Raw genomic sequence first — 13,723 nt, 5'->3', positions numbered from 1 at the left:
GGCTCAAGCAGGATGGTTTTTATAAAAAGATGATTGTCATGGTCAGGAGTACATGGTAGGCACTTGTAGGGAGGTGGGAGACTGCCCTGGGAGAGGTACTGGGAAGGAAGGTGGTATTTATTAAATGCTTCATTATGCTCTTTCATATTTTGTTCATGTATTACCTATGCAGTGAAATGATTAAGATCAGAACTAAAGCAGTGACTAGCAAAGATAGAGGGGAGGGAACAGGCTTCAGAACAACGTAGGACATGAGATTGATAAAGGTAGTGCTTGCGAACAGCTTCCCTAGTGGCTCAGTGGTAAGAAATCTGCCTGCCTGTACAGGAGAAGCAGGTTCGATCCCTGGGTCGGGAAGATCACCTGGAGGAGGAAATGGCGGCCCACTCCAGTATTCTTGCCTGGGAAATCCTGTAGACAGAGGAGCCTGGCGGACAACGTCCGTGGGGTCCCAAGAAACGTTCATGGCTTAGCGGCTAAACACCACCAGTGCTTGCATGTAAAGGGGGGAAAGGAGAAAGAGGAACAAAGTGAAACTGAGACTCGAGCTTGACTTTCTAGGGAATATAGATGACACGTGGGGAATGAAGGGATCCATTATGGACAAGTTGAGTGTGGCCTGTTTGTGCAGTCCAGGTGGATGTTGATTAGCAAGAGGAAGCATTAGTTGGGCTTCAAGCTTGGAAGAGTAGTTTGGTTTGGAAAAGCAAACTTGAGTATGCTTAGGGAAAATGTGTAAAATCCTGAGAGAATAGGACGTTGGATAGACTGTTAGGAAGCAGTTGACTATAAATCATTTCAGAAAGGAGGAGACTAGAGAGGACTCAGCAGGGAATAAAATGTTCCTGAATTCTATCAGTTTCACTGTTTTGTAAATTCTCCACATGTAGCGATGGATAAGTTACAGGGAGATATGATCTTAGTTCGAATGGGGAGAAACAGTTTAGCTGTTGTCCAGGATTACAGTGCTTTACTTCAAGCTGTAGTGAGAGCCTTGCCTTTAGAAGTGTATATGGTGTTCTGCAGGGTCATGTAACAGCTATTCTGAATTGTTGAGTGGAGGATACACTAGGCGACCTTAAAGGGATTTTGTAGTGAATAGAGTCTAGTAGACTCTTGTGGACTGCTTAGAGGTATATTAGGAAAATGAACATATTAAAATGGTATAAGTACATGCGTTAGAAATCAGAAGTTTTGAGCAAGTGCTTGCTATTCTAGACTTTTTAAAAAGAAGTAGATCACATTAGTAAAGGATGTCAGGATTCTTTAAAGAGATTTTGAGGCCATGTTTTGTACTTAGAAAAGTACAGAGCCCACTTTGGTATTTGTTAGTCTGATTTTCTTTCTGAAGTTTCAAGTAACATTTCAAACGGACTTTATAGGATCAGATATGATATAAATTAAGAGGCAAAATTTTTATAGAATACAATTTTTTATTTCTAGAATGAGTATGAGCAGTTAAATTATGCAAAACAACTGAAAGAGAGACTGGAGGCTTTTACAAGAGACTTTCTTCCTCACATGAAAGAGGAAGAGGAGGTAAGTATAATTTTTCCTCCTTGTGATTTTGATCTATAAAATTAAAAAGTGTTATTTTGATTCTTCAGAATAATACATAGGAAGATGAACCTCTAGAACATTTTAGAAAACAAAGAAAAACCCAAGGGGAAAAAGCATTAATTTTGTCTCCTTAGAGAGCTTATTGCTTTCCATTGAATGAAAGATGAATTCATGTACTCAAAACACATTTATTTTACTGTGTGGATGTACCGTGTTGAATGTTAACTTTTTATGCCTCTAATGTCTTTTCTGAACCATTAGAATATTTTTTATATATATATATTTTTAATGTTTTCTGTGTTCATCCTAAGTTTAAACATTTTTAATGTTCTTTTTTTTAGTAGTGGATTTTAGTAATTAAATGGTGGTGTTGAACTTAGCAGCCTTATGCCTAGTGCTTGCCTGTTAGGATGTCACTGAATGGATGAGCAAAACACTTCCTCATTCTCTGTTTTCTCTAAAGTAGGGTGAGTATCAGGAAAGGAATAGAGGGAATATTTTGTGAGGTACTGGATTTTTGTTCAGCTGTAAATCAGATATTATAGTGGTTCTCACTGTAATAAGGCTTCACTTTATAATCAGATGGCTATTTAAAAAAATATATACTTTTAAGCCCTTTCTAGATCAGTTAAATCATATGAAAAGTAGATATTAACATGGGTATATTTTAAAGGCTCCCCAAGTCACTGTAAAATGCAAATATGCAACCAGTTCTAAAACCACTGAGTTACTAAAGCAGTGTTTCCTAATGTGTGACGCACCACGGACATTATCTGTGGAACAAAGGAAGAAAAGTGCCCTTGACTCCACCTCTGAAGATTCTAATTCTATCAGTTGGAGGTTGGGACCAAGCGTCTGTTTTGTAGACGAAATCTCCTAGATGATATTGAATAGTTGAAGGTGTCATCGAGCTCTGATTTTTCTGGTTCCAGCCCATTGGGTACCATTCTCATAGGATTCAGAGGCCCTGCTTGGGTAGAGGTCAGTTGCTGTAGTGGCAGAAGACAGTTAACTGACTTAAATGTCTCACCAGAAGAGGATGATTAAGAGCGTATGATGCAGTGTGTTCAGGAAGACCTTTGGGTCGAATACTTTCAAATTGACTGAGAAAGCCGTAGAAAGAAGGATCCTGATGGTGGTATTCTTTGCAAGTTTTGGGTAAATTAGCTTAGTGTTAACAGCAGCTTTTATACATTCCAAATATGTGGTCATAATACTACACTTGAGCTATTAATACTTCAAAAGATGTAGATTAAAACAAAACTAATTAAGCATGTTTCCTTATGAGTATTGTGTTTCTTTTAGGTTTTTCAGCCCATGTTAATGGAATATTTTACCTATGAAGAGCTTAAGGATATTAAAAAGAAAGTGATTGCACAGCACTGCTCTCAGAAGGATACTGCAGAACTCCTTAGAGGTCTTAGCCTCTGGAATCAAGCTGAGGAGCGGCAGAAGTTTTTTAAATATTCTGTGGATGAAAAGTCAGATAAAGGTGAGAGTCATATGTTTAGATAGCTAGTGATTTATTCATCCCAAGGCCGTTTACTTCTTGTTGTTATGAACTTAATATTTTGTTTGAAAAATAATTGAAGCCATTTCTTTTCAAGTATAGTAAATTTAATTGAGGACAATAGTTTCTTAGAATTTATTGTTGTCTCTGATAATTTATGGGCTTCCTTGGTGGCTCAGTGGTAAAGAATCCGCCTGCCCATATAGGAGACATGAGTTCTATCACTGGCTGGGGAAGATCCCTTGGAGAAGGAAATGGCAACCCATTCCTGTATTCTTGCTTCGGAAATCCCATGGGCAGAGGAGCCTGGTGAGCTACAGTCCATGGAGTTGCAGAAGAGTCAGACTAGACTTAGCAACTAAACAGCAGTGATAATTTATACAGCTCATTTATTTGGGCCACACGCAATATAGTGTTTCCTAAAGTAGTTTATATATAATGATAATATTGATTAGCAATAATAACTGTCAATACTACTTCTTTAATATTTTAATAATATTTCAGTAATACTAGGTATTATTAATTATTTTCAATCAGAATTACTGGAAACTACCATGTAGAGCACTTTTGCAGTGTCATCCAATTTTCTGAGCTCCACTGACCACAGTGGCTGTTTGTATCTGTCCCTGTTTTTTTTTTTTAATCAGTTTTCAAAATCATTTAATGCTTATAGTTTGATCTTTACCCTTTCTCATAGCTTATATGCAGAAATACACGGGAGTGAGTAAGAGAGGCATGGTTTTCCTGTGTATAGTCACTTTGAGAAAATCACAAATGGAAATAAAATATGCCTGCTTTTTTTCTTAACAGACTATTTCCTCATTTTTATTCTTTTCTTCAATAACTTTGCATTTTAAAACATCGTTAAATAAAATTATTGGTATCCTTAGGCTAGTAAAGATTCCTTTGCTTTTGCTAGATGAGCATAGCAATGACATTCCTTAAATTGTTTCAAAGTCTTTGAAATTGGTCTTTTCTCTTATTTTTGTTTAACAAAGTAGGTGAGATGCGTGTTGAACGTGTTGAAACAAAATTGTTTTTATAGGTTAGGCTGTAATTAAACCCATAAAGCTTATGTGCTTCACTCTGAAGTACAGCTTCTGCCTTACACACCAACCCAAGACCTGTTGTGTCTGGTTTAGTTGTAATTATAACATAGGATTTAAAAACACCACACTTGTTACATTGAATTTTCCCATTCCTTCAAAGTAAATTATAGCTGTGTTGTGTTTAAAATATTTGCCATTTGAAAAGGATTAGGTTAAAGTAATTTTATGATAGCATTTCTTTAAGTTGCTTTGTGAAAGACAAATATATAACATGTTCAAATTCTCCTCACTACTTTAATGATGAAACTTTTTTATTTTACATTCTTTATTGTATATCTCATTTTCAGTTTTCCTTTGGAATTTTGCTACTGAAATAATACATTATAGGTGATTGGATATCCAGTGACTGTTTTCTGTAATAGTTGCTGACAGAAGATCCTTGGTAAATGTATACCAGCATTAGAAATATTTACATTATATTGTCTCACTTCAGTTCAGTTCAGTCGCTCAGTCGTGTCTGACTCTTTGCAACCCCATGAATTGCAGCCCGCCAGGCCTCCCTGTCCATCACCAACTCCCGGAGTTCACTCAGATTCACGTCCATCGAGTCAGTGATGCCATCCAGCCACCTTATCCTCTGTTGTCCCCTTCTCCTCCTGCCCCCAATCCCTCCCAGCATCAGAGTCTTTTCCAATGACTCAACTCTTCGCATAAGGTGGCCAAAGTACTGGAGTTTCAGCTTTAGCATCATTCCTTCCAAAGAACACCCAAGACTGATCTTCAGAATGGACTGGTTGGATCTCCTTGCAGTCCAAGGGACTCTCAAGAGTCTTCTCCAACACCACAGTTGAAAAGCATCAATTCTTTGGCTCTCAGCCTCCTTCACAGTCCAACTCTCACATCCATACATGACCACAGGAAAAACCATAGCCTTGACTAGACGGTCCTTTGTTGGCAAAGTAATGTCTCTGCTTTTGAATATGCTATCTAGGTTGGTCATAACTTTCCTTCTAAGGAGTAAGCGTCTTTTAATTTCACGGCCCCAGTCACTATCTGCAGTGATTTTGGAGCCCCCCCAAATAAAGTCTGACACTGTTTCTACTGTTTCCCCATACATTTCCCATGAAGTGATGGGACCAGATGCCATAATCTTAGTGTTCTGTATGTTGAGCTTTAAGCCAACTTTTTCGCTCTCCTCTTTCACTTTCATCAAGAGGCTTTTTAGCTCCTCTTCACTTTCTGCCATAAGGGTGGTGTCATCTGCATATCTGAGGTTATTGATATTTCTCCCAGCAGTCTTGATTGCAGCTTGTGCTTCTTCCAGCCCGGCGTTTCTCATGATGTACTCTGCATATAAGTTAAATAAGCAGGGTGACAATATACAGCCTTGACGTATTCTTTTTCCTATTTGGAACCAGTCTGTTCCATATCCAACTGGCTCTTAAATAGGATAAGTAGATTAGGGCACCGAAAGGTTAAAGAGGTCAGATTTCACGAGCTCTTACATGAAACATGAAAATCTAAGAGGAAACAAACACAAGGGAAATACTTGTTGAGCATGAACGGAAAACATGGTGAGATTGGTATGTCATCATAAATGCCTTGGAGATCTCATAATCTGACTGACTCTATACTTGCTGACTTAAAGCTGTGTAACCTGTTGGATTCCTTTTTCAAATGATGCTTCTTATACTATAAAGTGGGCATTGTTTTTTTTTTTTTTTTTGGTGACGCCTTTGTAAAAGGAAGTCAGTTCTCTGTTCATTACTGTAGCTCACACTGATGCAGTATGATTTGGGCCATGATAGTTTAACCCTGCAGATCCTTAACAGTTTAACATCTCCATGTTACCTCTAATCCATGTTATTTCCTTTTCACATCTTGCAAGCAGGAAGGAGTGGACTTTAGGCACTGGATTTTACTTATAGAAATGTGATTGTAATTTCTTACTGCATTTGCTCTTATAGCCTTTAATGTTAAACTTTTCCTTTTTTATTTCAGAAGCAGAGGTGTCAGAACAATCCACAGGTATAAGTCATCTTCCTCCTGAGGTAATGGTGTCAATTTTCAGTTATCTTAATCCTCAAGAATTATGTCGCTGCAGTCAAGTGAGCACTAAATGGTCTCAGCTGGCGAAGACTGGATCACTCTGGAAGCATCTTTACCCTGTTCATTGGGCCAGAGGTAGGTAAAGAGATGCTTAATTTGTTTTAAAAATATTTGTCCTTTTTTTTTTTTTTTTTAAGGTGAACACATATAGACATTAATAAGCAAGGCTAGAGAGGGAAACTCTGAAAGGTTGACTAAAAGCTAGGTTTTATAGTTAGATTATAGGTCTTTCTTTATATACAGTTTGTAAAAGCTAACAATGCTTAAGTATTCATGGGTGAATTGTGTGATGTGTGCAATTTCCTTTAAAATAATTAGGAAAAAATAATTGGAGATGGAATGAAAAATAATTGGCAAAACGTTGATAATTGTTGAAGATAGGTGATAGGTAGATAGGTGTTCGTTATCCTGCCTGTTTAATGCTACTTATTCCTACTTTTGACTACGTTTGGAATTTTCCATAACAGAAAGTTAAAATTAATCGGTTGTCAGAGCTTTAAATAATTAGATGAGTATTTTAAAAATACAGAATAAATTAATCTGATAAAATTTAAAAATGAAGTATTGTTTCTGTTTTGATAGTGGGTCAAGATAACTTAATCTGTTTTTGTCTATAGCATATTTTTTTGTGATTAGTAATGCCTCATTCTATAACGTAGCCATTTTGAATTAGTTAATTTCATTGTGCTAAGTTAGTTTTATATGTAAAAAAAGAAAATTTTGTTTCCATGAGCATATGATGCAGTCATGGTATAAATGCAACTAATATGGCATGTATTCTTCTGTCACTGAATTAAAACAATTTTTCTAGGTGAGTATTTACCTCAAATTTACACTGATTTTTTAAAAAATTTTTCTGTAATTTGTCACTTTGACGTGGAAATATATATTATTTTACATAAGCTATAAACCTAATTTTAAAAGTTTTATTTTTTTATATTAATATGTAGCACTTTTAAAATAGGCTTTTGCTGGGTATTTAATGTTTTTTCATTAAGCTGTTTGGAGTATTGGGTAGACTTATATAATCCAAATGATTAGAATTATTAATGTGGAATAATTTTTCCTATTGAGGATAATGTATTAAGTGAAAAGTCAAAGCAAGTATGGATATATCAAATATTCTTTTTTAACTGTATCTTTGATTATGCAAAATTACTTATTAATATATAATCAGGTACTGTTTGATATAAAGATCAATTATAACAATGATAGGCTAGATTTCTGTGACATTAACTAAATCTTGTATATGCTATATGTTGGTTTTTTTCTTTGTTTTTAATATACTTAAAAAGTTCCAATAAAAATGATTTAAATTTAATTTATTTACAGTATTTGTTTCCTGTTGTTCTCGATCACAATTGATTTTACCCCTTCCAAGGGATATTTTGAAATGTCCCCTGTTTTGAAATGGATGCATTCTTGTTTGTCCCAGCTTGGAGTATTACACTGATATCCGTTGAGTGGAGGCCAGAGTTACTGCTCAGCACCCCCCAGTGCACAGGAGGGCCCTCTGCAAGGAAGAATTAGCCAGCCCAGAATATCAGTTCAGTTCACTTCAGTCGCTCAGTCACGTCTGACTCTTTGCGACCCCATGGCTCATCCTCTGTCGTCCCCTTCAGAATATCATTGGTGCTAAGGTTGAAGATCCTTAACCTTAGAATCCAGTCAATCCTAAAGGAAATCAGTCCTGATTATTCATTGGAAGGACTGATGCTGAAGCTGGAAACTCCAGTACTTTGGCCACCTGATCCGAAGAACGGACTTATTAGAGAAGACCCTGATGCTGGAAAAGATTGAGGGCGGGCGGAGAAGGGGACAACAGAGGATGAGATGGTTCGATGGCATCACCTACTCGATGGACATGAGTTTGGGTAAACTCCAGGAGTTGGTGATGAACAGGGAAGCCTGGCATGCTGCAGTCCATGGGGTCACAAAGAGCTGGACATGACTGAGTAACTGAACTGAACTGAAGATTGAGGAGCACTACTAATAGATAGACTTACTGATGTTAGGAGTTCAGGATTTAATTGTGCAGTCTTTTCACAATCAAGTAACTTAATTTCAGTGCATTTTGCGGGATCTTTAAATGCATAGTTTACCTTACTTTTTTCCTTTGACTTCTGTTCCCACCTACTTGTGAATTGCTGACTAATTCATTGCTGAGTAGAAAGTCTTGCTTCCTTTTGTTTATTAGCTGTTGTAATGGAGGTATTGCTGGAGCCAGTGTTGAAGCCGCAGCAGGGGAAAAAGGTTTGGTTGTTTTCAGTGATTTCTGAAATTGCATGTTAAAAGACTATTGATGATTATTTGTCATAGTTCTTTTGGTGTGTCTGAAATTGAATTTTGTGCTTATTGAAGTGTACTTTTTAAAATCGCAGTTATTTCTAACAATAGTTAGCTCATTGCCTAGATAGAGCTCATGTATTTTTTTGTGCAGAGATTTTTGTTATAAATAAGTTACTTTAGGAGAAGAAGAAAAAAAAATGTTTTTTTTTTTTTTTTTTTAATAAATGATAGCCAGTCTAATCTTGGGCTTCCCTGCTGTCTCAGACAGTAAAGAATCCACCTGCAATGCCGGAGACCTGGGTTTGACCCCTGGGTTGGGAAGATCCCCTGGAGGAGGGCATGACAGCCCACTCCAGTATTCTTGCCTGGAGAATCCCCATGGACTAAGGAGCCTGGTGGGCTACAGGCCATGGGGCTGCAAAGAGTCGGACGCACTTGAGAGACTAAGCACGCAATCTGATGTTCCTTTTGTGTATTTGTTGAGTAGGTGACTGGTACAGTGGTCCTGCCACTGAACTTGACACTGAACCTGATGAGGAATGGGTGAAGAATAGACAAGATGAAAGTCGTGCTTTTCAGGAGTGGGATGAAGATGCTGATATAGATGAATCTGGTAAGCCATGTTTAGAATTAAAACTGTTACATAGTGCTCTAATAATTAGTTACATTTAACAAATACTTAGGTGCTCGGATTTATGTAGTTTGTATTTTCTAAAGTAACTGGTGTTTTTAAGCCTACTGCTTTTAAAACTTTGACAGAATAGTAAGTGTACTTAAAATTCTATTTAATTTTTAATTGTGTATAGGCTTGATTCCCATATGCTTTTATATTTATGCAAACACCTAAAAAATCAGAAAATGATGGCTTTTTTCCTTATTGAAATAATATACATTTATTATAGTGCTCTGCAGTTTACCATGTGTTTTTAGGACCACTTCATTTGATCAGTTCAGTAGTATTTATGAGTTGTCCGTGGCCCAGAGGAAGCAGCATGAAGCTGTTGAACCTGTTTATTCATTTGTAAACAGTCATGCCACTTGCCTCATGTGGTGGCTGTAGAATTAAGAAGTAATGTATATGGGAACTCCTTGTAAATGGTAGAGGATTTTATAGACTAGTGTAGGCATTCATTAAGCACCGTGGGAGAATTCAGAGGTGACCTAAGACTTCATCTTGCCCTCAAAGAACTCACAGACGGGAGAATTGAGAATACAAGATTCTTCATCATGGTGCATATTGGAAGATGCTGTAGGAGAGGTGCAGAAAGATGCTTTTTGGGAATATGGAGGAGAAAGACACAGTTCTGTCTTGATATTATCCTAGATAATTATTATTAAAAGATGATAGAGTAGTAAAAAGAAAGAATTAATGAATAAGATATTCTTATACATCATAAAATTGAACCTGTAGGAATTTATTTGTAAGCTGCCCACTTATAGTTAGCTGGTCTGGCAAAATAACTGGACTTGTGAAAAGTAAGGACTATAAATACAGAGATGACTCTTTCAGTATCAGGTTTATTTTTATGAAATAAACAATGTGGCATAGTTTTAAATATTTTGAAGGTGTCATATAAGGAAGAGGTCTATTCCAGTGGTATTTGGTGATATGCTTACCCTGTGGCAGGCACTTTTTTGGAATGAGGTTAATAGTGAACAAAATGGAAAAAAATCCTTGGCTTTGTTTAGCTTAAAATTTAAAGGAGGTGGCTGACAGTAAACATAGGCAAAATACGTACTTTATTAGGTAGTATCAAGTGCTGTGGAGAAAAATAATGGAAAAGTGTGCCAGGAAGAGAGGAAAGAAGTTACCATTTCCCATAGAGTGGCTAGTAAGGTCTCTTGAGAAATTTGAGCAAAGACCTCAAGGAGTTACGGTTTTTAGTCTGTCACCTTAGGGAAGTGACACTCATTCAGTCGTGTCTGACTCTTTGTGACCGCATGGACTATACAGTCTTTGGAATTCTCCAGGCCAGAATACTGGAGTGGGTATCCGATCCCTTCTTCAGGGGATCTTCCCAATCCAGGGATCTTACCCAGGTCTCCCACATTGCAGGCGTGTTCTTTATTAGGTGAGTCACAAGGGAAGCCCAAGAATACTGGAGTGGGTATCCCATCCCTTCTCCAGGGGATCTTCCCAACTCAGGAGTTGAACTGGGGTCTCTTGCATTGCAGGCAGATTCTTTACCAACTGAACTATTAGGAAGACTTGATTTACCCATTCTAAAAAAATCAATTCATAGTATCTGTGTTGAGTTTTAAAGATCTTATTAAACTTAATGCGTTTATCTCAGCTCTTAAAGATAGACAAAGAGACTGTTGTTTTCTTTCACATTGAAAGGGAAAGGTTAAGGTTATAATGATGGAGCCTTTCTAAGGTAATATATCTGTTTAGCTATGTAGTATATCCAAGACTAAACTTGGATCTGCCATCTATGTTTGTGCTTTTTCAGCTTAGCTGTTTTTACTAGTCTTGCAGAGAAGTTATTACTCTTCATAGGATGTTTTGTTTTCTTTTTCTTAAGATTTCACAGTAAACAGTATATATTTAGAGACAGCCACAGAAACAAAAGAATCATTTGGAAATAAATTTATAGTAGAATAAATAGGGTTCACTAAAAGTCATTTTTATCCCTGTATTTTACATTTATGTTTGGCTAAAAGAAGGATTTAGAGTAAAATCTGTAACATGGAAACATTAGTCACAAATTCAGAATTATTCTTTCTACTTAAATTCCTTTTGTCTGCTACACTCAGTTTTGTGTTAAATGAGACTTCCTCAGCTTCTCCTGTTGAACTGTTTTATGTTTGGAGACATTCGAGTTAGATCTTCAGGTAAGCCAGAAAGCAGTAGGATAAGATTATTAATTCATTGTTTTTAGTGTAGTGTGTTTTTTTCCTTATATCAAATTGGGTTTTTTATTTTTTGGTTTTGGTACTTGTTGTTACAGTACTGCATCCTTTTTTAAACATCTAAGCTTTACAGAAGTTATAAAGCAAAAAGCAAAAGCTTTGCTCATTTTTAATTTCATAAAAATTCTAAGGTATTTTTCCTTCCTTGACTCATTATGGCCAGCCTGATTGTTTCAAATCTCTTCTAGGTCCATGTCCCTTTTATTTATGTGAGATAATGAATAATACTTTTTATTATTTTTACTGTGGTTCATTTTCCTCTTCATATCCTATATTCTTTTGAAGAACTTGAGAACTTGCACTGTTCTTGAAGTAGTCAAAGTATTTTTTCCAAAATTTTTTCGGTACCTCAAACTGGAGTTATTTTTAATCTTCCTTCTGTTAATTAGCTTGAGAAGAAAATTACCTTCAACCTTGAATCATGTAAAAACTTTCTCCCTTCCTTCCCATTTAAACTTCTTTTCTCCCTTTGTCTCTTTTTCAGTTGATATCAGAACTGTTAAATATTAAGTGCTGGCTGATGAGGACTTGTCCATTAAATTTGCTTTGCATATATAAGGGAGTTTAAGGAGAGCAAAAAGTATTTCATATTTAATGATATGATGATTCATTGAGTAGCCTGATTATAACTGGTTTATCATGTTCTTAGACTTTTGAATTCATTTTTCAGAAGAATCTGGAGAGGAATCAATTGCTATCAGCATTGCACAAATGGAAAAACGTTTACTCCACGGCTTAATTCATAATGTTCTACCATATGTTGGCACTTCTGTAAAAACTTTAGTATTAGCCTACAGCTCTGCAGTTTCCAGCAAAATGGTAGGTATAAATTTGCACTAGCTTGGGTATTAAGAAAAAGTAGCAATGATCTCCATTTGGTTTGCTTATTGCTAAGCTTAATTAAGAAGAAAAATAACTTTACCCATGTGTGTGCTTTCCCATAGGTAGGCATACACTGCTGATTTTATTCTTTTTTCATTTCAGTTCTCATAGTAATCTTTGTATGTAGATACCATTGCTACACATGATAGGAAAGGAAACAGAGACGAAGAGAGGTTAAACAGTTTACTTAGTTTCACAGATGTTAAATGACGAAGCTCAGGTTTTTTGTTTTTAAATGTTTTTTTGCTGCACCGTGAGGCATGTGGGATCTTAGTTCCCTGACCAGGGATTGAACCCAGGCCTCTTGCCTTGGAGGCATGGGTTCATTTTATTTTTTAAATTTTAATTGGAGGCTGGTTACGAGGTATGGTTTCTTAACCATTGGACTAACAGGGGAAGTCATACATGACTCTGTAATAAGTAAGGCATGGTAAGATGGGCAGATGAGATTAAATCACGGTTTTATAAAAGATGATTTTGTGACATCCTACATCAGAATCTCCTTGGGTATTCCTTAAAAATGTAAATTAATAAGGGGTTTCATCACAATATATATTTGTAATGCAAAATTGAAGTGATTTTTACATGCAGAAAAGTTTGAGAACTCCTGGATATGTTGTTTACTGAAAGTTGTATCTCTAACCCTAACTAAGCATCTGCAGATCTTCACAGTGATTTTTTTTGCCTCTTTCAGGTTAGGCAGATTTTAGAGCTTTGTCCTAATTTGGAGCATTTGGATCTCACCCAAACTGACATTTCAGATTCTGCGTTTGACAGGTTAGTTATTTTTGAGTATTTAAATTTGATGATTTCTAACTATGAATTGATAGAATTGTTCTGTAGTTTTTAATTTGCATCATTGCAGTTTAATCATACTATTATTTTTTGCTATCAGATTTTGGTCATGTTATAGCAATAACTTGATGGCACCCTCCAGTTCTTTATTCTTGTCTTTAGGTCCCCAACCTTATTTGTATCATCCTGTCATCTTTATAATCTCCTCCTCTGTCTAGGCTTTTGAGCTGTGCTGTGCAGTGGTATAGACTGGGGCTATGTTTTAAAGACGTTTTTGTTTTCAGTTGGTCTCGCAGTACCATTTGGCCAAGCTCGCTCTTACTCTTCGTACTTATTCTGAAGTTCTGACTTTTTTTCAAACTGCATTCAGACTGTTTCCTTGGATACTGCTAGTTTCCTCCTCCTCCTGCCTCACCCTGCACTTTCCTACCCTAGTCTTTATATCAGTACCTGTCTTCCTATTTCAGAGAAGGCAGCGTATGCTTCCCTGGCTAAGGCTAATTCTCTACCAGTTCCTGGAGCTTGTTCTTCTGAAACAATTAAGAGAATGCTCCTCTTAATTATTATTTTCCTTCTTTCATGTGTGTGCAGCTTTTCTCCTCGACTGGTTATTTTT

At 36.5% G+C, this 13,723-nt stretch overlaps 1 protein-coding gene across 2 annotated transcripts in view; it reads left to right on the top strand.

Moving 5' to 3' along the window:
* Nucleotides 1-13,723, top strand: part of FBXL5 (F-box and leucine rich repeat protein 5) — a 43,590-nt gene that overhangs the window by 9,808 nt on the left and 20,059 nt on the right. The window contains exons 3-8 of one of the 2 annotated variants that reach the window (XM_018049744.1): nt 1,444-1,539; nt 2,866-3,052; nt 6,121-6,303; nt 9,005-9,130; nt 12,101-12,249; nt 13,007-13,089. In XM_018049744.1, the coding sequence (XP_017905233.1) occupies nt 1,444-1,539; nt 2,866-3,052; nt 6,121-6,303; nt 9,005-9,130; nt 12,101-12,249; nt 13,007-13,089 (824 nt within the window). The remainder of the gene's footprint in view (nt 1-1,443; nt 1,540-2,865; nt 3,053-6,120; nt 6,304-9,004; nt 9,131-12,100; nt 12,250-13,006; nt 13,090-13,723) is intronic. The other variant, XM_018049745.1, reaches the window with a different exon arrangement.

This window comes from Capra hircus, chromosome 6, assembly GCF_001704415.2.
Source record: "Capra hircus breed San Clemente chromosome 6, ASM170441v1, whole genome shotgun sequence".
Lineage (NCBI taxonomy): Eukaryota > Metazoa > Chordata > Mammalia > Artiodactyla > Bovidae > Capra > Capra hircus.
This window is presented reverse-complemented; position numbering and strand designations above follow the sequence as displayed.